Source organism: Zalophus californianus, chromosome 3, assembly GCF_009762305.2.
Source record: "Zalophus californianus isolate mZalCal1 chromosome 3, mZalCal1.pri.v2, whole genome shotgun sequence".
NCBI lineage: Eukaryota > Metazoa > Chordata > Mammalia > Carnivora > Otariidae > Zalophus > Zalophus californianus.
The window spans coordinates 132,999,122-133,023,059 of record NC_045597.1 but is presented as its reverse complement, the minus strand read 5'-3'; the positions used below and the strand labels follow the sequence as shown (position 1 = coordinate 133,023,059).

Sequence of the window (23,938 nt, the reverse complement as noted above, 5' to 3'; positions counted from 1 at the left end):
ATACAATAAAAAGGGAAGAAAGAAGAAAAGAAAAAAATTCTCCTTGTAATGAGAACTCTTAGGATTAACACTCTTAACCACTTTCATATATACCATACATTAGTGTTAACTATAGTCATTATGTTGTACATCCTCAGTACTTATTTTTTTATAACTGGAAATTGTACCTTTGGACCATGCCTATTTTTGTAAATATGGTTTTACTGGAACACAGCTGTGCCCATTTGTCCATGGCTACTTTTCATGTTTACAGTGGCAGACCTGAGTACTTGCAAAAGAAACCATATGCTCTACAAAACCTAAAATATTTACTCTCTGGCCTTTTAGGGAAAAAGTTTGCCAAACTTGGATGAAAGGATTTGAATATATAAAGGGTAGATCAGTAACATATTGCATATTGGCCTGATTTCTCCAGAGCAATTTTGACTCAGACCTAGGAACAAAATAGATGTACCTTGGTAGCAGAATTGACCATTCAACAATAGGCTTTTGGCTACATGGAATCAATATGGGATCACTCTCTACTCATTCCACGGTCTTCACACCATTGTGTATTCTACCGTATTCTAGCGTTTACATCGTTCTGTAACGTCCAAAGACCAATGGGTTTTTGTTTTGTGGCTTTAGAAGGTCCATGTGATGAAAATAGCTACACCAGTCGGACTAGACTGTTAATACTAAGCACAAGGAGTGCTTGATGACATCGATAATAAGTTGAGAAGCTGCTGGCTTTCCCTCTTTGCTCCTTTCGTCATGTTGGGAGTAGAAGTTATGCCATGATAATGTGTATTAGGGTGTTTGGAGATTCAGATGTTAAACATTCATGTGAAAGAGGAAGGACATTCTAAAAAAATTTTTTTCAGTAGCAGGTGGGTTATGACGTTTGCTATGAATTTTAATCTGCTTTAGAAGCCGAGGACAGGCACTTTCTCTTTAAATTTGAAGAAACAATTTTTTTTAAAGATTTATTCATTTTTTGAAAGAGAGAAAGAGAGTGTGTGAGGGTTGGCGAGGGGCAGAGGGAGAGGGAGATACTCTTAAGCAGACTCTCCACTAAGTGTGGAGCCTCACATGGGGCCTGATGGAGGACTCATCACAGGGCTGAATCTCCCAACCCTGAGACCATGACCTGAGCCGAAACCAGGAGTTGGATGCCCCCCAGGCACCCCAAAACAATTTCTTTGGTTCCTAAGAGTAAATACTTATTTTTCTAAGTCTAAACTGAGACATTTATTATCTTGTAAGAGATAACCTTTACTGACCCAAACCTCAGCCTTATATATTTTGTTCTGAATTTGAAAAGGTTCCCTCTTTTTCCTTCTTGGTTTTGCATTTATCAGCATGTTCTTTCATTTTCTTGCAGGAAATCTTTATTTCACCAATGCTTTCGTGTCTGAAACACTGATAGAAGTTCTGCGGATCAACAGCACTTACCGCCGTATTCTCCTTAAAGCCACTGTAGATAGGCCCAGGGATATTGTTGTAGACCCCAAGAATAGATATCTCTTCTGGGCTGACTATGGGCAAAGCCCAAAGATCGAACGTTCTTTTCTTGATTGTACCAATCGAACTGTGCTTGTATCAGAAGGCATTGTCACACCACGGGGCTTGGCAGTAGACCATAGCAATGGCTACGTTTATTGGGTTGATGATTCTTTAGATATAATTGCAAGGATTGGTATTGAGGCAGAAGAATCTGAAGTCATTCGTTATGGCAGTCGTTACCCAACTCCTTATGCCATCACTGTTTTTGGAAATTCTATCATATGGGTAGACAGGAATTTAAAAAAAATCTTCCAAGCTAGCAAGGAACCAGACAGCAGTGAGCCACCAACAGTGATAAGGGACAATCTCAATTGGCTAAGAGATGTGACTGTCTTCGACCAGAGTGTTCAGCCCCGGTCACCAGCTGAGGTCAACAATAACCCTTGCTTGGAAAATAATGGTGGATGCACCCATTTCTGCTTTGCTCTGCCTGGATTGGACACCCCAAAATGTGGCTGTGCCTTTGGAACCCTAGAAAGTGATGGCAAGAGTTGTGCTATTCCCACAGAAAATTTCCTCATCTTTGCCTTGGAGAATACCGTGAGAAGCTTACGCTTGGATCCTGAGGCTCATAGCCCACCTTTTGAAGCAATAAGTGTGGACAGAGTTGCTGTAGACCTGGCCTATGATGGCATAACTAACAGAATCTACTTCACACAATCTTTAGCATCTGGAAATGGTCAGATTTCATATGTCAATCTAAATTCAGGGACCAGATCTCCCACTGCCATTATTTCAGGTAAGGGCACTCCAGGAGCAGCTTATCTTGGAAGTTGACACAACATAATCAACACATGTGGATGACCCAGTGGTTCTAAAATGCCTTTTGAGACTCTAATGCCTTTGTGTGTGTGTGTTGGTATGCATCCAGGTAGAGGGAATCCTGATGGCATTGCGTTTGACTGGATCAACAGAAGAATATATTACAGTGACTACACCAACCAGACAATTAACTCCATGGCTGAGGATGGGTCTCAGCGTACTGTGATAGCCCATGTATCAAAGCCAAGAGCAATTGTATTAGATCCTTGCCGAGGGTATGCCATGGTCTTATTTATCGTATTTCTATATGCTTATTTCTGGAAGAATTGGGGCCTGAAATTAGGTTATGTTCATAGACAGCCAACATTTCATGGGCTTGAAACTCTGTAGCCATATATTCAAGAGTGAAAAAATATGAGTAATTTTGAAGGGGAAGTAACTCCTATTGTTGTTAGAAAGGTTGGCTGTATACTAGGAATTAATGCTCTCACTCAGTAAAGCCCTTTTGGGCAAGTTGTGTAGATGAGAATGGAGTGGGTTTCATTTGCCATATTAATATGAGATTTGCAGTTAAAGAAGGCTGCCATTCTTTCTTAACTAAAAGGTATTATGATGTTCCTTGTGGTGAATTAATTATGACTCCTTTTGGATGACTAGGTACATGTACTGGACTGACTGGGGTACTAATGCCAAAATTGAGAGAGCCACACTGGGAGGAAATTTCCGGGTACCTATTGTGAACAGCAGCCTGGTCTGGCCCAATGGGCTCACTCTGGACCACGAGAATGACCTTCTCTACTGGGCAGATGCCAGTCTGTACGTTCTTTCATTATTTTTTGTGGGTGTTGATAAGAAGAGTTCCTGCTTTCACTTTCAGAGGAGGGATTTGCATAACGTGATGAAAATATAAATATGCCAAATAGATATGGCCAAAAATGTAGGATCGTAGTTTTATGAACTATATTTTAGCTTGGTAAATGTACCTGTCAAAGTTGATCTATCATGAGATTGAGTAATTGTGAACTAGAAGGCATCTAAAGATACATTACTAGATGAGTTAATTTCAATTGTAATTACAAATGTAATCACTCAGTTTATAATCTCCAGGCCCCATGTAACTAACATAAAATGTGGATAACTTTTAAATGCACATTGATATTAAGTTTCCTGAAGGCTTTAGCCTTCAGTTAAAAACATTTTCCTTTAGTCTTTGACTATTGGTCATCTTCTCAAATAGATTTTTCTCTGCCAATTTCATAGTGTTTTCCTTATAAACTTTTGTCAACTCTAATTTTACACATAACTTCTTCAAGTAGCCCCGAAATTACTCACATTCCAATCATCCTAATGGAATAGTTGAAAAGATGAGATGATTTCATTTATTATTGCTGGTGTCTTCATGTCAGGAATCTTAACTTACTTAGCTTATTTTCTTAAGATTTTCATCTTCTGCTTGTGACACTAAGCAGCTAACAATCTCATCTTTGTCTTCTCATTTGAAGCAAGCAGTGATGTTTAGTGTCTAAATTTGGATCATTATAGGTAAATACCTCGAGGTGCTGGGTAAATGACAAATCAAGAAGGTCATTAGGGGAGTGGGAAGGAAAAAGTAACTCACACTTTATTGACTACTGTGTGCCAAACACTGAGTTCCATGCATTGTGTGTATTATTTCATGATACTCTCCATTTTCTAATTTTGGTCTGGTACCCTTTGTAGGATTACTTATAGGTTCTATTAATATTTGGAAATCAATGATTTTTATAGGCCATTGTTTCAAAAGCAAATGAAGACCTCCCATCATCCTCAGCCGTATGCTGCTTTTGAAAAGAATGTTGGGGGTTTGTATAAAGGAACGGTTAGGCCCAGGCATTGGGCTTCCATTTGAGGCACTTACTCTTTCTGGATTCCAACATTTTCTTTTTTCTTTCACTTTAGGCAGAAGATTGAACGCAGCACTCTAACGGGCACACAGCGTGAGGTCATTGTCAACACAGTCTTTCACCCTTTTAGCTTGACTCTCTATGGCCAGTATATTTATTGGACTGACTGGAATACGAAAAGAATTTACCGAGCTAACAAATATGATGGGTCAGGTCAGATGGCAATGACCATGAGTTTTCCCTTCCGGCCTAATGGTATTCGCGTTGTCGTGAAGAACCATCAGCAACAGTGTAGCAATCCTTGCAGCGAGTTTAATGGAGGCTGCAGCCATATTTGTGCACCAGGTAAGGCATTGCCTGTGAAGATTGAATCATGTAGAGTAATAATGATGATGATTGGTAGGGAAGGTTGAGGGATATTCAGCTCTGACAGGGAAAAAAAAATCCAAATTCTCTTTGATTTTAGGGTAATTCATAAAATAGATTTGGGAGTTTGTAGGTTTAGAGGAAGACTTTGACAGGTTTCTTTTCTATTTGATATGGAGCCCTCTTACGAAGGCAATTTTAACTCAAGCTTGGTGGAAGTAGAAAGAAAGATGGGGTCTTCGGCTGCCAAACTTCATGACCTGAATAGAAATTCCATCAATGAGCTTACCTCCCATACGAAAGGATCTAGTTCTTCCACCTGGGAGGTACTATTTATAGCTTGAAATATTTCTCATGATATTTTCAGTGTGATACTGTGTTTTTCATAGTTTGCTTTATAGATAGTAGCAGAGTCCCAGGAAGATGTATCTTTTGATAGTATTGCTTTACAGATGCTGCTAAGAAGGGAGAATCATTTCTATTGTTTCAGTGTAGGCAAGAGCTAGTTGTTAAAGATTAGGGTGAATTAGCTACATTTATTAGAGTTGGTGGGTGGTCTTCATGGAAAAATGACACAGAGTAGTTGAGAGGCTGATGGGAAGAGTTTCTATGGCTTGTCTTAGAGTGCCTTTAATAGAGAAATACTGCCACTGCTGTTCTGGAAGAGAGACTATGAATGGTTGCTCCACAGATCTTTTGCTTTTTGGGCCAACTTTTTTTTCAGGTCCAAATGGTGCTGAGTGCCAGTGCCCACATGAGGGCCACTGGTATCTGGCCAACAACAAAAAGCATTGCATCGTGGACAATGGTACACGGTGTGACAGTTCCAAGTTCACCTGCCTCAATGGGCACTGCATCTCGGAGCAATGGAAATGTGACAATGATAATGACTGTGGTGATGGCAGTGATGAGCTGGAAAGTGTCTGTGGTGAGTTGGACTCTTGGAGCTTTTGTCAGGCAGTAAACTTGTCTTCACGCTAAGTGTTTGGTACAGAGTCCTGCTGTGTGTGAATCGGTGTGAATTTTGTGCCTATGTGTCCTGTTAGAACTGAAAACATTTAGTCCAAGAACACAGAGTGTTAAATCACATATAAGCTGATCTACATGCCAGGGAGTAGTGTATGATGCTTTATTAGAAAGCATCTCTGTAGTGGTTAAGAGCAAAGGTGCTGGATTAAAATCCTAGCTATGCTGTTTTAGTCTGTGCAGCCATGGGAACGTGACCTAACCTATCTGAGCCTCAGATACCTCATCTGTTAGGTGGAGCTATTACTAGGCGTTTTGTGAGGACTGAGGGAAACAATATATAAAAAAGCACAGCATGGGGCTTGGTGCATATCCAGCATGACTTAGTATGGAACTAGGAGCTCTAATAGGTGATTGTTATCGTTTTATTAATTTTCATAGCTAAAGGATCATTAGTAATTTATTGAAATCATTCAGTATTCAGCTTCCATCTGGATGGGGTAGGTAAAACACTAGAAGTTAGCGACATTTTTCCAATAGACTGTGTAGGGGCTAAGAGTTTTATTTTCCCCAAAGAAATTGTATTTGCATGCTTTTCTGGGATTGGGATAAAATTCTAAATTGAGATGGTAGAGAAGTGAAGCGACTTTGACATTTGCCTAAAATACCTAATTTACTTAAGAAAGGTACACAATGAATTTTGTTTAATCTAATTTAAAGTTTATCTCATTTGCACGCAGTCTGTTTTGCAGCCATTTTTGCTTTAGAAGGTAAACTCAAAGTATCCATTTTATTTGATTGTACTTTTTTAGAAACTAGGAGGATGCTCTAATCAAGAAGTCTATTCAATGTTTCTTCTTCCTCTTAGCATTTCACACCTGCCACCCGACAGCCTTCACCTGCGCCAATGGGCGATGCATCCAGTATCATTACCGCTGTGACCACTACAACGACTGTGGTGACAACAGTGATGAGGCAGGGTGCCTGTTCAGGGACTGTAATGCCACTGTGGAGTTTACCTGCACTAACAGAAGGTGCATTCCTCTTCAGTTTGTCTGCAATGGCATTAACAACTGCCATGATAATGATACCTCAGATGAGAAAAATTGCTGTAAGTTTATCAAGTACTTATTGTGCTTAAACCAAGTACTTACTATGCTGAAATCTTTTTTTGTTTGTTTTTTGGAGTCTTCTTCACCTCATGGGAGATAATTCTTACGTAGAAACAAAGGCTTTCTGGAAAAAAAATACCCTAAGTATTCATCTAGAACATGAATTTCATTTTAATATATTCTGCTAAATGGTTTTTAAAAACAAATCTAATGTATTTGAATCATTCACCTAAATGTATGGACCCACACGACCATTGAATATTTTAACCTCAAATATTTTATCCTTGGTTTACATTATCTGTCAGATGAAAAATTCACTTGATAAAATTTTTGATTGTTTTAAAACTTTACCAATAGTTACTGATAAACTGTTGCCTAGATGTGTTGTGGTTAATGTTTGTTATGCACAAAGCTATACAGTGTGGTGTTGACTGAAATGATTTCTTTCTTTGATTTTTCTGGTAAATTGTTTTATTGATTTTTCCAAAATTTCTGGGATTTGCTCTTTAGTATCGAGGGAAAAGACAAGAGCAGTGTGTAAATTCAAATATATTTTCAGTTTGGATATATCTACATGCTCTGCTGCTTTTGTAGGTGGAGTTACATACAACATTTATTTGGATATGCCTTTTAAAAGAACTCCTTCTTACGGAAAACTTCAACCACACACCAAAGTAGAAAGAATAGTAAAATGTATCTATCCATTACCCAACTTCAGTATTTACCAACAAATGGTCAGTCTGTTTCATCCATTTCCCCTGACTTCCCCCCCCTTGAATATTATAAAACAACTCTCAGACACGCATGTCATTTATGAAGACATTTTGAAAACTAACTACCATACCATAAGGATGCCTGGCAAAACTGACAATACTTACTTGAATACTCAATCCGTATGCACATTTTATCATTATTCCCAAAATGTCTTTATGCAGTTGCTCTGTTCAAATTAGCATTCTGACAAGGTCTTCACATGGATTTTGATGATTATAACTCTTTAATCTCTTTTATGCCTTAGCAGTGCCCATTTTCTTCATGCCATTGATATGTTTGACTAATTGCTCAACTGAGCCGTTTATTTTGTCCCTCTAATTTCCTATTAACTGGAATTTGTACCTAGAGGTCTGATTACATTAGGTTCAATTCTTTGAGTAAGAATTTTCCATAGGTGGAACTGTGTATTTTCTGTTGCATCACATCATGAAGCACGTAATACTTGTTTTTTCCAGTTTAAGTCATGATAAAATTAATTAGTGGATTTAGAAGTCGGACTGAATCTTCCCTTAGGCACTTCCCATCAACCTGCTACCCAGTGGTTTTAGCATACATGGATGGTTGTTCTATAAATCCATTATTTCTTTAAGGGTTACAAAGTAAGCATTTAAATATTCTATTATTTATTCTACATATATTAGGTAAAGTTCCATAGAGAAGAAATTTTCCTTATCAACTATTTTGTTAACCTGAAGTACAATTCTGTAGGATAAATGCTTGATTCTTTCCCTTCGTTAGTGTTCATAGTAATGAGTTGGTAACCAATGAACACTAATTTTTTGTCTTGTTTTGCTTTTAGTATTAGACTGGTGGATTTTTACATATTTGATGAATTTTAGTGAAGTAGTCATTTAATGTTTCTGGCGCTCAACTTCCTTATCTTAGGCCAGTGGGAGCTCTGTTAAGTTGGCTCCTCTGTTATTTTGACACAGCCCATTTGGTCCATTTCCTATCTCAGACCTGGAAAGAGAGCTCATTCCTTCTATAGATTCAGAGATTACCACAGTGTCAAGTTGCCCATTTCTATTTGGCTCTCATTGCTTCCAGGGCTTTTTAATGTAGAGAGCTAGGAAATACAATTTTTAAGGAAACAAAGTTTATATTGGTTTTTCCCATTTTAAGATTATGATTTTTTTACTTAGATTATATAATCCAGTGACCATGGATGTCGTCATATGTCATTGTAATTGGTCCTGATAGCTTCCACTAGCTTAGTCAGACCTCCTTTGTCTTCTGAGTTAACTGGTGTGAAGGTGCCAGAGGTGTAGGTCTTCCTGTGTACCAGACGTCCCAGCCCAGCCTTCCCCTTGATAATGCAGTAGGGAGCCCACATGTTACAATACAGGGCGGGCAGGAAGACAACTAGCTCAGTTGGGTCCACAGCATGTGCAATCAGTACCAGCTGAGGCTTCTTGTTTTCCACCAAGGTGGTGACAGTATTAACCCCAGCTCGAAGGATAGGCGGCCTCCTAGTGGGGACATCCCCTTCGCCAGTAGCTTTCTCTCAGCCTGGGCCAACATTCTCTGCTTCTTCCCTTGCTTTGTCTCTGGTCTGTATTTATGGGGCAGCTTAAGCAGTTGAGAAGCTGTTTTGCAGTCCAAGGCCTGCATGAAGCAGTTAGTTGCGGGAGGCACTTTCAGACGTTTATAGAGACTAGCCCTTTGCCACTGTAGCCGGATGTAGCCGGGCCATTTGACAAAGTTAGTGAGGTCTCTTTGGGGATTTGTCCGATCCCAAAAATCTTGGGCCTTTTCTCAGACAGGGGAATGACTACCTTCTTGGCCTCCTGCTTTTTCACAGAAGGGGCTGGGACTACCTTCTTCCTCTTAGCCTTCTTTCTTTTTAACATCTTGGATGGCTGGAGGAGAGATTCATTATTGTTTTTTAATATAAGCATCTCAGTCTCTCGACACACACACACACACACACACACACACACACACTCACATTGTTTTTCTCACACAAAAGATAGCCTGTGGTTTTGAATCTTGCTTTCTTTCTGTTGTTAACAATATATGCTGGAGATCATACCGTCATTCCCCATCAATGTATAGAGATCTTCTTCATTCCTTTTTATAGCTACATATTACTCCATTACGTGGATATACCATAGTTTATTTAACCAAGAGTTGGGACTCTTGGTTATAAATAATTAAAATAGATGACTTAAACTACAAAGTAAGCATGCTCTCCCCTCCGCCTCCCTGTCAGCTGGAAATAGCTCTTTTTACTTTAGAAGTGATGGTGAAAAATAACTGTCATGGATGATGCCTCTGTGAGAGCTTTAAACATGTTTTGAGTCCAGTAGCTTTGTTAGCATGGTCATTTTTAGTGCTCTCTATATGTGGTGGATCTGTTCCAAATGTTTATCTGCTGTCTTTTCCAAGCTGATCGCACCTGCCAGCCTGGATATGTAAAATGTCAGACGACAAACATTTGCATTCCTCATTTTTACTTGTGTGATGAAGACAATGACTGTGGAGACATGAGTGATGAAAGCCCTGTTTTCTGTGGTAAGAGAAACATGCTGTTTTTTCTGTGGCTCCAGGGATGCATATCTGGAGCTAATACACAGATAGATGGCCTAGGTGTTTGGGCTGCTTGTCACCTCAAGTTGGCTGGGTAAGTAGATGCAGTAGGCAGTTACTTTAGGATGTGATTAGAGGAGCATAAGCAGCCCCTCTCTCTGTTCTCTGGATGGATTCCCCCACTCCAAATATTTCTTCCAGAGACCTGCTCTGATACCTGACCTTTTTTATAACTGCAAAGTCATTTCTCCCAAAGTCGAGGGCCTTTTTGTCTTCATGAACCCCAGGCAGAATTTGCTTGTCAAGCCCTTATATTTACTCTTAATATGATTATAGTTACCATTAGGAACTGAAAGAACTCTTCTGTCTTTTTAATATGCTTGAATTTCAGAAACTTTCATTTCACATTTAGCAATTTGGTTCAGTCAGGCATTTTCCTGTATTTATAGATCGCATTAAAAGGCCTTTCTTAAGCTCCATAACTTTGAGGCTATTAGTATAATAGGTGCATAATTTAAGAATTTCGTAATTATCACCAGAGCAGGGTATAGGCCAAGAACAGGCATCAGTTGTAATAGCAGCAGCAGGAAGAAGCAGAATTCAGGATGTAGCCATCAGATAGGGACACAGAGATTAGAGACAGCACTGGACCTTTCAGGGACCTCTGCTTCCTTAATCAGTTTTACCCCTGGAAAATCATCAGCTACCTTGGGCCAAAGCAAGGGGCCTTATAGACCAGAAGAATTATAAGACTTGATTCTAGTTTGTACCCACATGACAATTTAGAAAATACATCTGACCCAGAGCTACCTAAAATTACGTGAGACAAGAATCGGTATTCAAACATAGGTAGCGTCCTTTACTCAAAGAAGGATCCCATATAACAAGGATGAATAAGAGCACAACTGTCTTTTTAGAACCATGTGGGCTGAGCTCAGATATCACTATATGTTGTTTTTGCTTTTAATATTTCCATAGAATTTATTTGTTATTATTCGGTTATAGCAGACAACATAGAGCCAAGTCTTCTTATCCATAATTTGTGGTTTCATGTATCAAAAAGGTATTTCTTTGATATTTCTAACAAATACAATTTATTGTTGGGTTTTTAGAATCTAGAAAGAAAAATTCTGGAAAACTGGAATAGTATTGCCTTCCTTCTCTCCCCCACCCACCACTTTGTCCCCATGGAAAGCTTATATAAAACCCTTTTCCCAGGCCTCAGTCTTCCTTCCCTGGCACCGGTTACCTAGTTCAGAGAGATGGGCAGATGGTTAAGACTGATGGGAATAAGCTTGTGTTTTACTCCCGGGTTTTACCTCCGTCCTCAGCTTCTCACACGTGCAGCAGCGATGAGTTTCCCTGCACATCTGGACGTTGTATCCCTAGACACTGGTACTGTGATGAGGAAGGAGATTGTCCTGATGGCTCTGATGAACCTGCCACTTGCGGTAAGAGAGTAAGCAAGCATGACAAGTGTTATGATGCAGCTAGAGAAACTGTTCCACTACTTCCAAATACAGACTGGGATCATGGCTGCCCACTATTTGCGCTCCCTGCTCCTGTTGTCAGCTAAGAGGGTGAAACCACTCAGCAGACAGCCATTGAAAACCTGTTAGTGTGGGGAGGGATCAGCGTGTGGAGGCTGCTGACCGATGCCCATGAAATGAGATTATGTGGGTGATGCACCTAATACTGTGCCTGACAATTTAGAAAATACATCTGACTCCGAGCTACCTAAGATTACGTGAGACAAGAATCAGTATTCAAACATAGGTAGTGTCATTTACTCAAAGAAGGATCCCTTCTTTTAATTAATTTTAATTGACTGTGAATTGGAATTTTAATTGACTGTGAATTGGAATTTCTGAACTAGGTTGAGTTCTGGCCCACAAGGCTGTGGGAGGATCCAAAAGTGATTGGAATGATCGTATATATGGGGACGGGGCAATTTATGGGCACATATCCTCCGCCTGGTCTGTGTACCAGCTTACAAGAGAAGGTCCCGTGGCCATCTGAGTTTCTCAAGAAATGGCAGGGACCCTCTGGTTGTATTCCTGGAGGCACTAGTACCTGTTTGTATTTGGAGGCTGCTATTAACCTTTACAAGTTCTAATCTATATCCATGCCCTTTTTTTAAAAACATAACTGTCACTGCTTGTTTATCTGTTAATAAATCAGTCTGCAAACTATGGCCACGGCCAGGTGCCTGTGTTTATATAAGTTTTATTAGAATGAAGCCGCATACCATCTATGGCTGCTTTTGTGCTACAGTGGCAGTGTCAGGTAGGTGTGACAGAGAACATATGTCCTATAAGCCCAAAATACTTGCCGTCTGGTTCAGAGAAAGTTTGCTGACCCTTGTTACGCAGTCTTCATACTCCTTTTTAATGGCAGTATAATATTCCATCGAGTGGTTGTATTATCTTTGAGTTAACTGCCTCTATTTTAAGCATTTAGATGGCTTTTATTTTTCCTCTACTGTAATATAATCATCTGCAAAAACAATCATTATCTAAAAAACTTTTTATTTGAGGGGTATTTTCTTAGTACCATTTTTATAGTTTTACAGCTGAATTTAGACTATTTTCTATCCCTATTCTCTCTCAGGAGAGTGGTATTTTGAAGCTCTTTGCCAAGTTCTTCTTCCCCAATACTGAAAGTTTTGTAGACCGCAAAGGACATGTAGAGTTTTGAGGATCTGTAATGGAAATACATAACTGTTAAGTGAGTCGAGTAGTGTTAGAGCTCGGTTTCGACATATGAATGATTGGTTCAAATACATGAAGAGTAAGTATAGTTTCCAAACTCCTCCATGGAAACCAAAGTCATTGAGCGGTACCAACTGCCTGTCATATTTATGAATACATTCACATAATATGCAGGAGTATTATTTCAAAGAAGTCATAAGATGTATACAAAACAAAATTTCCATTTTCTCAGCCTTCTCTAATCTCACTCCCCAGAGATGATCACTGCGCAGGGTGAGTGTGAGTTTTCCTTACCTTTTTCTGTATATCCTAATATGTAAAATTTAAAACACAAATAGAGACCTTACTATACATATTTTTCTGCCGTTTTGCCCCTATCAGCTTAACAACACCTTGTCAGCATGTTAGCGAACATAGATCTACATATTCCTTTGCACTGCTGATTATTACTCTGATGTACAGACGGCCCAAGTGTCTTTTCTTTTTCCTAACTGATGGACGTTTAGGTTGTTTTCATTTTTTCACTACGAAAAATTATGCTGGAATGAACACCTATTTATTTTTTATTTATTTAAACAAGCTTCCTTTTAGAAACCTCTCTGTGCATATGTGGGAAGATTCTTCTAGGCTAGATTTCTAGAAGTGGTGTTTTTATTTTTTCCATTTTTTATTGTTATGTTAATCACCATACATTACATCATTAGTTTTGGATGTATGTTCCATGATTCATTGTCTGTGCATAACACCCAGTGCTCCACGCAGAATGTGCCCTCCTTAATACCCATCACCAGGCTAACCCATCCCCCCACCCCCCTCCCCTCTAGAACCCTCAGTTTGTTTTTCAGAGTCCATCGTCTCTCATGGTTCGTCTCCCCCTCCGACTTACTCCCCTTCATTCTTCCCCTCCTGCTATCTTCTTCTAGAAGTGGTGTTTTTATGTTGGAGGGGCTGTGTCTCTTAAAAAAAGGCTGTGGTGATACACGCTCGTTTCTTAGCAGCTTGTGAAAGGAGAAATATTTCTCCTTCCTGATATTACTGTGTTGTATTTTTAATGGTTAAAATTTAATTTACTTTGCCTGAGGTTAATTTTGAGGGGACCCTGTGTGTATGGGCCTATGACAGATAGTTGATAAGGACATGTGGGCTTCTGAGGAAAGAATTTGAGTCAGTCATGACTAATTTAAAGCATAAGGTGTCTTATCAGTTTAATTCAACAAATATTTATTGAGCACTTATGTTCTAGGCACTTTCGGGCTATATCAGTGAGTAAGTCAAAGATCTCTGTCCATGTGGGGCTTATATTCTAGTGAGGGGACACAGGCAACCAAACAGATAAGTAAATTGTATAGCATGTTGAAAGGTGGTAAGTGCTATGGGGAAAAGCAAAAAGAGAGCAGGAAAATGGGGATCAGGCATGCTGGGGGGATAGTTTGCAGCAAACAGAATGTTTTGGGATGAAAAATCGCCTTAAAAATGAAATAGTAATTTATATCCTTTTGGGAAAAGACTGTTATTTCTCTATCATACCTCTAAAGAAATATCACATCACATCCTAGTAACAAAAAATAATGAGGGCCTTGCACCGTCAATCAACTACTTCAGTGTCGGACCACTGGTCACTGGGACCAGCCTCCTTGGAGGACCCCGCATAGCTGTACATAGCTAGCAATGCTCTGAGTCAGGTTTTTTAGACGGCCCATGCGATAGCAGGCTTCTCCTAAGATTTTTTGGACTGCAAACCACTTTTTTCCCTGAGACTTGTTTTTTATCTTTTCTCAGAGTACCTTGAAGCAACATGCTTAAGTAACGAGTTCAAGTGTGACAGTGGGAGGTGCATTCGAAGGGAATGGATCTGTGATGGGGATAATGACTGTGGGGACATGAGTGATGAGGATGAAAGGCACCACTGTGGTAAGAGAAACCATTCATTCCTCTGCAGAGTGACAGTCCAAGGAAACTCGGGAGATGACTTTTGTGTCTTTGGAGTATGACTGTCAGGCAGGTTCCTCTGATTGATTGCATGCTGATAAAATGTTACCTTTATTTTTCCACTCCGAAATTGTTTGATAGCATCCACTGAAACGCTTTAAGATCTGATAAAAAATTATTTCAATGTTTCTTGTCTTTCTCTTGCATTTAGCTAATGGATAATGTCCTACACTTCTGGAGCAGATAAAGAGAACTCAACCAGCCAATCTTAATAGCCCCTTTAAACAGTGTAGCAATTAACTGTGCCTCCAGTTTCATCTATTACCTTATTGCTGTTATTTTGAGGAGTAGGTAGAGGGTGGGTTACTCCTTTTGAGTGGTTTGTGGACCAGACCATGGAACACCATTTTCCATTACCAACAGAGCTGGAACTCTTAGCTAAGATGTCTTCGAAGAGTGTCTTCCCAAGGTCAGCAATAAAAACAGTGGCTCCCTGATGTTTGCATTTCACTGTAACCCCATAAGTCCTTGACTTTGGTGGCTGTCTATAGCTCCACATGTACTCTCTCCATTGAAATGGGTAGTTGGCAGCTGCACAGACATAGACTGTAGCATGTACTTCTCCCATCTCCCCTCACCAAGACACCCCCTCTCTCGTCTCCCATTCATCCACAACGAGATTGGATAAAATGCCAGTTCTTTCATTCTGCAGGCATGAATGATTATATGTTAGCATCTCATCTCTTTCCTGACACTGTCATGGTTTCTGACAAGTCTTGTTGCCATATTCCCCTCCTGTATATCCTAGTTCTACTGGGGTGGTAGCTGTAATGTAGTTGACAAAGCCTAAATTTGGAGAAAAAAGACCTGCGTCTGAAGCCCTAGGTCTTTAGAAAGTTCTGTGACTTGGAGCCATCTAGTTTGAGCTTCAGTTTTTATCTGTAGAATTGGCCAAAAAATACCTATATCACATCGTGTTTTTGTGATTACACTTTGTTAACCAAAAATTTTTACCAAGTGAAGGCATTTTCGGTATACAAATAACAAAACGGGAGTTGTTTTCTGAAGCTCTAAGGGGAAAATATGATTTTACATTAATTTTATGGAAAACCAAGTGAGGTTTTTTTTTTTTTTTTAAAGATTTTATTTATTTATTTGACAGAGAGAGACACAGCAAGAGAGGGAACACAAGCAGGGGGAGCGGGAGAGGGAGAAGTGGGCTTCCCACTTAAGGACTGAGCCACCCAGGCGCCCCTAAGTGAGGGGTTTTATTATGTCTATTTCTTACTTCCAAGGTCCAGAGCAATTCAAATGGAATTTTGAAGATATTTTTTATTATAATCTGTTATTATGATAATAATGTGATTTGTCTACCTGTTGTACTCTAATTTCCTTTCATCTCTCAGACTATTAAGTAATGTAAAGCAAGGGAAATGGTTCAGAATGAATTTGATTACTAGCCTGAGTTTTCATGTGGTTTCTGTTTCTTGTGTGCTTTGGTTTCAGACAGTCACAACTGCTCAAGTTCTGAGTTTCTCTGTGCAAATAATGTGCCTCCATCCAGGAAGTGCATTCCCCAATCCTGGGTCTGTGATGGTGATGCGGATTGTACCGATGGCTATGATGAGCATCAGAATTGCACCAGGAGATCTTGCTCTGGAAATGATTTCACCTGTAGTAATGGATTGTGTGTCCCACACTCATACAGGTGAATTGGTGCTTAAAAAATTTCCCAGTAACCTCAAATATCCACAGGGGCAGGGCTAACTTACCTATTAGGCATGGTGGCCACAATGCCTAGGATCCATTGTACTTTTAGTGGCCTATGGAAATGAGAAAGTTTAGATCAAAGAGAGTATTTTAGTATATAATATTAATATATCTGCCTTTATATCAATGTGATCATTAAATACAATTTTTAATATGTTCGTGGAGGAGAGGGCCCATGATGGTAAAAGGGCTTACAGCTCATGCAAGGCATAATGTAACCTTGCACAGAGGGCCAGGGAGATAAATGAGGTGTACTTGGTGTAAGAAAATTATTTCTTGAAGCAGGTGACACTCTTGGTTTTCCACTTGGAGTAGAGGCATGGGTACAAGATACACTTCATTTTCTTCTCTTTGCTATAAGAAAAATAACAGTACAAGCATGATCATAAATGGAGCTTGGCACTTAGGCTTAGAGCCAGTGAGACAATGGAGGGAATCAGGTGAGGTGAACCAAGAGAGGATGTTCTAGCTGAGCGATATGAATGCTGTTCAGCATTGCACAGGAGCGCCGGTCTATTTTGAGAGAAATGGAAATCTGGATTTTCATATTAAATACTCTGATTTTATTTATTTTTTATTTTTTATTTTTTTGAGGGAGACAGGGGAGGGGAGGGGAAATGGAGGGACAGATGGAGAGGGAGAGAGAGAATCTTAGGCAGGCTAAGCACTCCATGCTCAGCACGGAGCCCGATGTGGGACTCAATCTCACAACTGAGATCATGACCTGAGCTGAAATCAAGAGTCAGATGCTTAATCAACTGAGCCACCCAGGTGCTCCTAAATACTCTGATTTTAAATGCTGGAAACAAAATTTAAAATTCTAAGAACACTGCAGGTCAGATAGATCTAGTGCACAGCCTGCCAGTTTTGGAGACCTCTCCTGTAATATTCTGTTGCTTGATTTCTTATCATTTTCTCCAAATGGGCCATTCCGAAGGTTTATATAAATATATATATTATATATATATATATATATATATATATTTTTTTTTTTTTTTTTTGGTGCCCCACCTTCTCACTATCCCCACTTGGCCAATTTTTGGATAAATAGGGAAGTTGGGAAGAAAAATGATGTGTAGGTTTCAATCCTGATGGACTAGGGGCATAGTAAGAACATTAACAAAAGTAGGGGAGCCCAGGAGGGAGTTTGCTCCAGGTAGACAGTGAGTTTGATGTAGTGGGACTTTCTGTGGTGGAAATACGTATTAGGCACTTGGACATGTAGAACTGGAGCTAAGAAGAGATAGTGCACATGCCAAGGACTGTGAAAGGACGTACGTGCGTACTGACAGCAACAAGACCTGTCAGCTTATCGCCTGCTAAGGAAAGACATGGAAAAGCTATACGAAGCAGCCGAGCTTCTGGGACCATTGGCTGAGGGTCAGGCAGCCCCTCCACAGGCCCCGAGGTACTGCTGGAATCCAGTGTGGTGCAGAGCTGTGTGTTCATGATGGTAGTCCTGAGGAAGCCAGAGAAGGTTACATCATGTTCTGTGAGTTCTACAAAAGGCAAGGGACTTGGCATTATGGCCAAAAAATGGTAGCGATGAAGCTCAAGCAGACACTGCTGTTGGTGGCAGTATTGACACCCTGGAGACACTCCAGAGACACAGCTGTCTCCTTTTGTAGTGAAACCGTATTTCACTCTGCTTTGTCTGTATTTAACTGATCGGGATGTGTCCTGTAGACCGTTAAGTTTTTGTGAGGGAAAGCGCGTAAATACTTACCTGTATTTTCCCCCTACTTGCTCGAGAGTTCTAGTATGCTCTACTGCTATTTGTTCTGCTGAATTCAGTAAATATTTAGCACCGTCAGTTTGAAGTACATTCTGGAAACCTAGCCTTAGGAGCTACAGAAGAGATTTGTATCAGGTCTTAATTTTTATCAGATTCTAGGTTATCTCTACTTCCTTTCTGAACTTTCTGAGCTCTGTCTTCATTATTCCACGAGTACTGTGAGCTTGCAGCTGACTTACCCCTGTCCTACCAGACTTTTACTGATTTCATCTTTTCCTTTCTTTGTTCCTTCTTTCTCCCTTCTATCCTCCCTCCCTCCCTCCCTCCTACCTTCTCCCTTTCTCTCACCCTCGTTTTTGTTTGTTTGTTTGTTCGTTTTGTTTGGTTTGGTTTTGGCTGAGCTTTTTGAATTGCTTAGCCAAGGGCTATGGCAGAACAGAAAAAAATACTGCGTCTCTGGAAACCTGAGCTATAGGGTCTAAAATAACTCCAGATTCTGTTTGCTTGGGGTGCCAGTAGCCGCTACTAAGAGCCCCGTTAATGTGCCTTTTGCTTGCTTGAGAGAATGTGTGTTCCCCTATTTGGTAGGTGGTACAGGGGATCATTTTTCCTACTGACTTTTTTCCTCTTGGCTCATTACTGAAGCTGCGGAAGAACCTGGATAAGACTGAGCTGTGAGCAGCTTGCTGGAATATTGATGTTAATTATGTCCAAAAACTTTATGATTTGCTTTTCTAACTGACTTTTTTTTCCCTCTTGACTTGGATCTAAACTAGAGGAAAGAAAGCATTGGTGTTTCAAATCATTTGGAAATGAGTTAAACAGCTCCCAGGAGACCAAATGGGGCTGAACCAGCTTGCTCTGATCACAACTTTCTTTACAGTTACATGCACACATTTTGTTGTAAGTCACTTTGCCAGCACCCTAGGTTTGTGGATGGCATTGCTGATTAGTGACCCGACCATAGATCAGTCGTAAAATTGACCACATTCAGCTTTGGTACCTTGACATCTTTTAATGTTATGCCTCCAGCACCTGTGCCCTCCATGGTAGATCCTTTTATTAATTGTCAAACATGAGCTCTGCCAATCCTTATCCAAGATTCCTTTATTCTTAATTCCTATATTGTGAATTCTATGATTCCTTTATGCTTATGTTTTGTTCCTGTCAGCAGGAACCCCTTCAGTAATCATAACTTTCAGGGGATTTTGGAATAATGTAGAGAAGAAAGAACAGTCTGGCTTAACAGAATTTCAGGGAACTATATTGTCCTTGCGATGCCTGGGAATGTTAGGTCCCCAAATAGGACTAGGAAATGCCTTGTTCCTTGGCCAACAGCCCATGCTGTCCTGCTAGTTTTCCCTCTTTCCCAGCACTGTGACTAGTCACATCTCATGGTAGGTGGCAGGGTATTATGATTAAAGATGGAAGGAACAGGACAATGCAAACATTACTCTGATTGGAAGGTATGCATTCTTAGAGGACACAATGATCTTACCATGTATAATATATGTTCACTTGGGTATGGGCACTTCTATCGTCTGGCTGCTCAGGATATTGCCTGTGCCCACAAGTCATCTCATTGTCTAATGAATAGATCTGATGAACACCAAAACTAGAAATTTGTGTTTAATTAATTTGTCAACAGCTTAGAAATGAATGCAGTGATTTTTAATATCTCTAGATCAGCATTTCTAATGGTAGCAACCAGTACCTGGGGAAATCATATGGAATGCTAAATATTAGATTCTTCTAGAGCTGGAGATTGGTGGGGTGGATAGCGATTCTGGGAGAGAGGGAACTAAAGACATGGGTGATCTTGTTACTGAAATGGTTGGCTTGACATTCAGGTAGACGGAGGAGGAAGCAAAGCCCTAAGTGGGTGATAGTTGAGATTTGTCTGCCTCTCCAAGAGTGGTACTGGGTCTCATTACACAGGTGTGACCGGCGCAATGACTGTGGGGACTACAGTGATGAGAGGGACTGCTCCTACCCCACCTGCAGTGAGAACCAGTTTACCTGTCAGAATGGGCTGTGCCTTTATAAGCAGTACGTGTGTGATGGGGAAAACGACTGTAGAGATGGGTCTGATGAGCTGGAGCACCTGTGCCACACTCCAGAGACCACGTGTCCCCCTCATCAGTTCAAGTGTGACAATGGGAACTGCATCAATATGGTGGAAGTCTGCAACCACCTAGATGACTGTTTAGATAACAGTGATGAGAAAGGATGTGGTGAGTATAACAGAAGATTTGGGAAAAGGAAAACAGGGAGACCGAACGTGGATTCTCAACCCCTTGTGACTCACCGGGACTTTCTAGTCTGTCCTCTAAATAGAATATTCCCAGAAAAGTACTATTGTTTGTCTGTCTATCAAAAGGCAAATGTTTCTTAGTATATAAGGTTAGTACACAAACATTTTTCGGCTAATTCATTAGCTAGGCAATGATTTGAAAATAAAGGATGAGCAAATTCATACCATTAGGAGTTAATACCACTGTTAAAAAGGACAAACAGTGTGAACCCTTGAAATGGCTTGTCTGAGCTCTCCCTCTGCTAGGATTCCTTTGCGTGTTCATTTTCATGTTCAGGTGATTGAAGGGGAGAGTCAACCTCCATGGGTAAACCAGTTGAACATTTATAAAATATGGAATTAATAGGAACATGTTCTCTTCCCTGTAGATAGTTTCTGGGTAAGCTTGGCCATGTGTCACAGGACCAGCCAGAAGGACAACCAGTGGACTGCTGGGAGGCTCATCCTATCTTGTGAGAGCCAAATGTATGCATCTCTTCCCAGCTCCATGTCCAGTGAGGTTACCCTGGTAACCTGAAATTGGCCATCGTATGAGAGTTCCACTGCCGAAATGGAAGATGCTACAAATCACAGCATCCCCCACCCCTGAGATCTGTTCTACCAGCACACCACTGGCCATGCTCTTTTCTTTTGCTCTTCTTTCTCCACTCCCCTGCCATGTTACTTTTTAAATTATCGGTTACAAGGAGATTGGCGGGTATAGGATTAGAAGTCAAACATAAGCTTGTTCGTTATATTAGTTGTTAAAACCACTGGTGAAGGATTAAGTTGGGGAGGAAGTTGGAAAATACGGACTTTTGAATATCTGTGGCCTTTAGAAGACCCTATTGTCTGTCTTCTTTTAGCATGATTCATTGAGAAGTGGGCTGTCCAGTGGGAAGCTTGACTTTGGACCATTCTGGTGGGTCTGTTTTGGACATTTTAGCTTCTCTAATACCTGTCTTTTACTTACAGGCATTAACGAGTGCAATGACCCTTGGCTCAGTGGCTGTGACCAAAACTGCACTGACACCCTCACCAGTTTCTACTGTTCATGTCGTCCTGGTTATAAGCTTATGTCTGACAAACGGAGTTGTGATGATATTGATGAATGCAAGGAGACGCCCTTTGTCTGTAGTCAGAAGTGTGAGAATGTAATGGGCTCCTACATCTGTAAGTGTGCCCCAGGCTACATCCGAGAACCAGATGGAAAGAGCTGCCGGCAGAACAGTAACATCGAGCCCTATCTCATCTTTAGCAACCGTTACTATTTGAGAAATCTCACTACAGATGGCCATTTTTACTCCCTCATTTTGCAAGGGCTGGGCAATGCTGTGGCCCTGGATTTTGACCGAGTAGAAAAGAGATTGTATTGGATTGATACAGAGAATAAAGTCATTGAGAGAATGTTTCTGAATAAGACAAACAGGGAGACAGTCATAAACCACAAACTACCAGCTGCAGAAAGTCTGGCTGTAGACTGGGTCACCAGGTAAGAAAATACTGAGGCGCTTTTAAAAGTTAAAATGGTTTTTAAAAAAATATTATAACCATGTTTTTATCTTAATAGAGAATTGAGTCTAAGCTTGTGGCCATAATTCAGAGTTCCTTCGTGCAGTCTCAATAATTCACTCAGACAAGTCTGTTTCCTTGGCTCTACCATTTAAATTGCTAATTGCTCTCCCTTCCATGCCCTTACTCCTCTAAGCCTTTACATTGCCTGGGAAGGATGCTTATGCTGCATCAAGAAAGTAAAGTCAGAATCCTTGTGTGAGGTGTGGCCCCAGAATTCCCTATGTGACAACCCCTTTAAAGTGGGAATTGTAGCTCACTCTTGAATCTTCTGTTGTTTCTTTGCAGGAAAGTAAATTTCCTGTTTCCGCAGGCCCCTGTTTTCGTGGGGGAAAGTGCCTTCTAACAGCTGTCTTTGTGATTCCACCATAGCTTGGATAGGAAATTCGGTGGCTACCTATATACTGTTTCACAAGCAAAACGTCTGTATTCGTAACTCCTGGCTCTCCATTTCAGAAAGCTCTATTGGGTGGATGCCTACCTGAATTGCCTCTCTGTCTCTGACCTTGATGGTCGATACCGCCGCAAGTTGGCTGAGCACTGTGTGGATGACAACAATACCTTCTGCTTTGATCATCCCAGAGGAATTGTCCTTCACCCGCAATATGGGTATTGTCTCCCTGTAATCTTGGGCTCTTCTCTCATGCCCACATTCTGCCTCTGTCACCAAAAAGGCTGTTCACATAGTTATCTCAAGGCCAATATCTTGCTGGGATTTGTCTTCTGCTTTTCCTAACTGGTAAATGGTTTAGTTATAATGGGTAGAAGCATGGCGTACTCAAATGATATTCATCAGCTGTTCTGTTTTCTTTGCCATGACACACCATTTCACTTTTCAAGTCACCTATTTTGGCTGCATGCAGAGAAAATTATGGTTAAAAAAACAAAACAAAACCAAACCAAAGACCCACCTTTCCTGGACTCTCCATGTCGAATCCACTGAAATCCCCAGTTAATCATGTTCATTCTTGAGCATTTCCTATACATCATTCCTTTTTAGATTATTTTCTGTTTTTTTTTTCCCCTTTCTGAGAGACTCTGTAGAATATAAATTCTATTTCTCTAATTGGAGAACTATGTCTTTTGGCTACTGACTTCTTTTGGCTTCAGGGACTGACTCTTTGTGTTTCTTCCAATAGGCATGTCTACTGGGCAGACTGGGCTCACCGAGCGTACATTGGGAGAGTAGGCATGGATGGGATGAATAAATCTGTGATTATCTCTACCAAGATAGAGTGGCCCAATGGCATCACCATTGATTACACCAATGATCTACTCTACTGGGCAGATGCCCACCTGGGTTACATTGAGTACGTACATAGAAAAGGATAAAGTAAACCAAGCAACCGTTTATTCCAAACACTAGGGCTTGTGTTGCTAGTGTGTTATTCCTAGGTAGCTTCTAACTGGCCTGTGTGTTAGAAGTCACTCTGAAGTCATTTCTAACTAAAACTGCCTATAGGCAATTCGCTGAGCTCTGTGGTTATGGTATAGTAGAAAGAGTGTGAATGTTGAAGCTGGATTCATCAGGTTTTTGTCCTGGTACTGTCACTTCTTTTTATTTTTTTCATCTAGGAAATGGAGGTAGTAAACTCTCTCCTATTGTAGACAGCTTAGTGCTCGACTCATCTTAATTTCCTTATCCCCTTTTTAAACTTTTTGTTTCTAAAACTGAGATGTAATTGACCTATAACATTGGCCAAGAAGGTCTTGAAGTTTTCCTATGGTTTCTGTAAGTTACCATAAATTGTCATATTTTGGAGAGTATTTTTAATATTGTATGGCTAACATCAGATTTCTTAGCAGCTAACTCACTCCACCTCCTGTTTGAGTTTTAGGGTCTACCCTAAAATTGTAAAATATTAAAATACCAGTATTTTGATGTAGACTCATAGTAATGAGGGAGACATTGGAATTGGAAGGACTAAAAATCTGGCCGTGGATGTGCTGTGATACCTTGAAATCAGAAAACCACCTCTGGAATTTTATTT

At 40.3% G+C, this 23,938-nt stretch overlaps 1 protein-coding gene and 1 pseudogene across 4 annotated transcripts in view; one reads left to right on the top strand and one right to left on the bottom strand.

Annotated features, from left to right (window-relative positions):
- LRP2 (LDL receptor related protein 2) overlaps nucleotides 1-23,938 on the top strand; it is a 196,825-nt gene that overhangs the window by 127,813 nt on the left and 45,074 nt on the right. For all 4 annotated transcript variants that reach the window (XM_027589417.1, XM_027589418.1, XM_027589415.1 and 1 more), the window contains exons 39-52: nucleotides 1,364-2,284; nucleotides 2,417-2,582; nucleotides 2,965-3,123; nucleotides 4,246-4,535; nucleotides 5,281-5,484; nucleotides 6,391-6,633; nucleotides 9,797-9,922; nucleotides 11,269-11,388; nucleotides 14,428-14,559; nucleotides 16,084-16,285; nucleotides 20,021-20,316; nucleotides 21,351-21,867; nucleotides 22,404-22,556; nucleotides 23,087-23,257. In XM_027589417.1, coding sequence (XP_027445218.1) covers nucleotides 1,364-2,284; nucleotides 2,417-2,582; nucleotides 2,965-3,123; nucleotides 4,246-4,535; nucleotides 5,281-5,484; nucleotides 6,391-6,633; nucleotides 9,797-9,922; nucleotides 11,269-11,388; nucleotides 14,428-14,559; nucleotides 16,084-16,285; nucleotides 20,021-20,316; nucleotides 21,351-21,867; nucleotides 22,404-22,556; nucleotides 23,087-23,257 — 3,700 coding nt within the window. The remainder of the gene's footprint in view (nucleotides 1-1,363; nucleotides 2,285-2,416; nucleotides 2,583-2,964; nucleotides 3,124-4,245; nucleotides 4,536-5,280; nucleotides 5,485-6,390; nucleotides 6,634-9,796; nucleotides 9,923-11,268; nucleotides 11,389-14,427; nucleotides 14,560-16,083; nucleotides 16,286-20,020; nucleotides 20,317-21,350; nucleotides 21,868-22,403; nucleotides 22,557-23,086; nucleotides 23,258-23,938) is intronic.
- On the bottom strand, nucleotides 8,552-9,258 carry LOC113919542 (annotated as a pseudogene).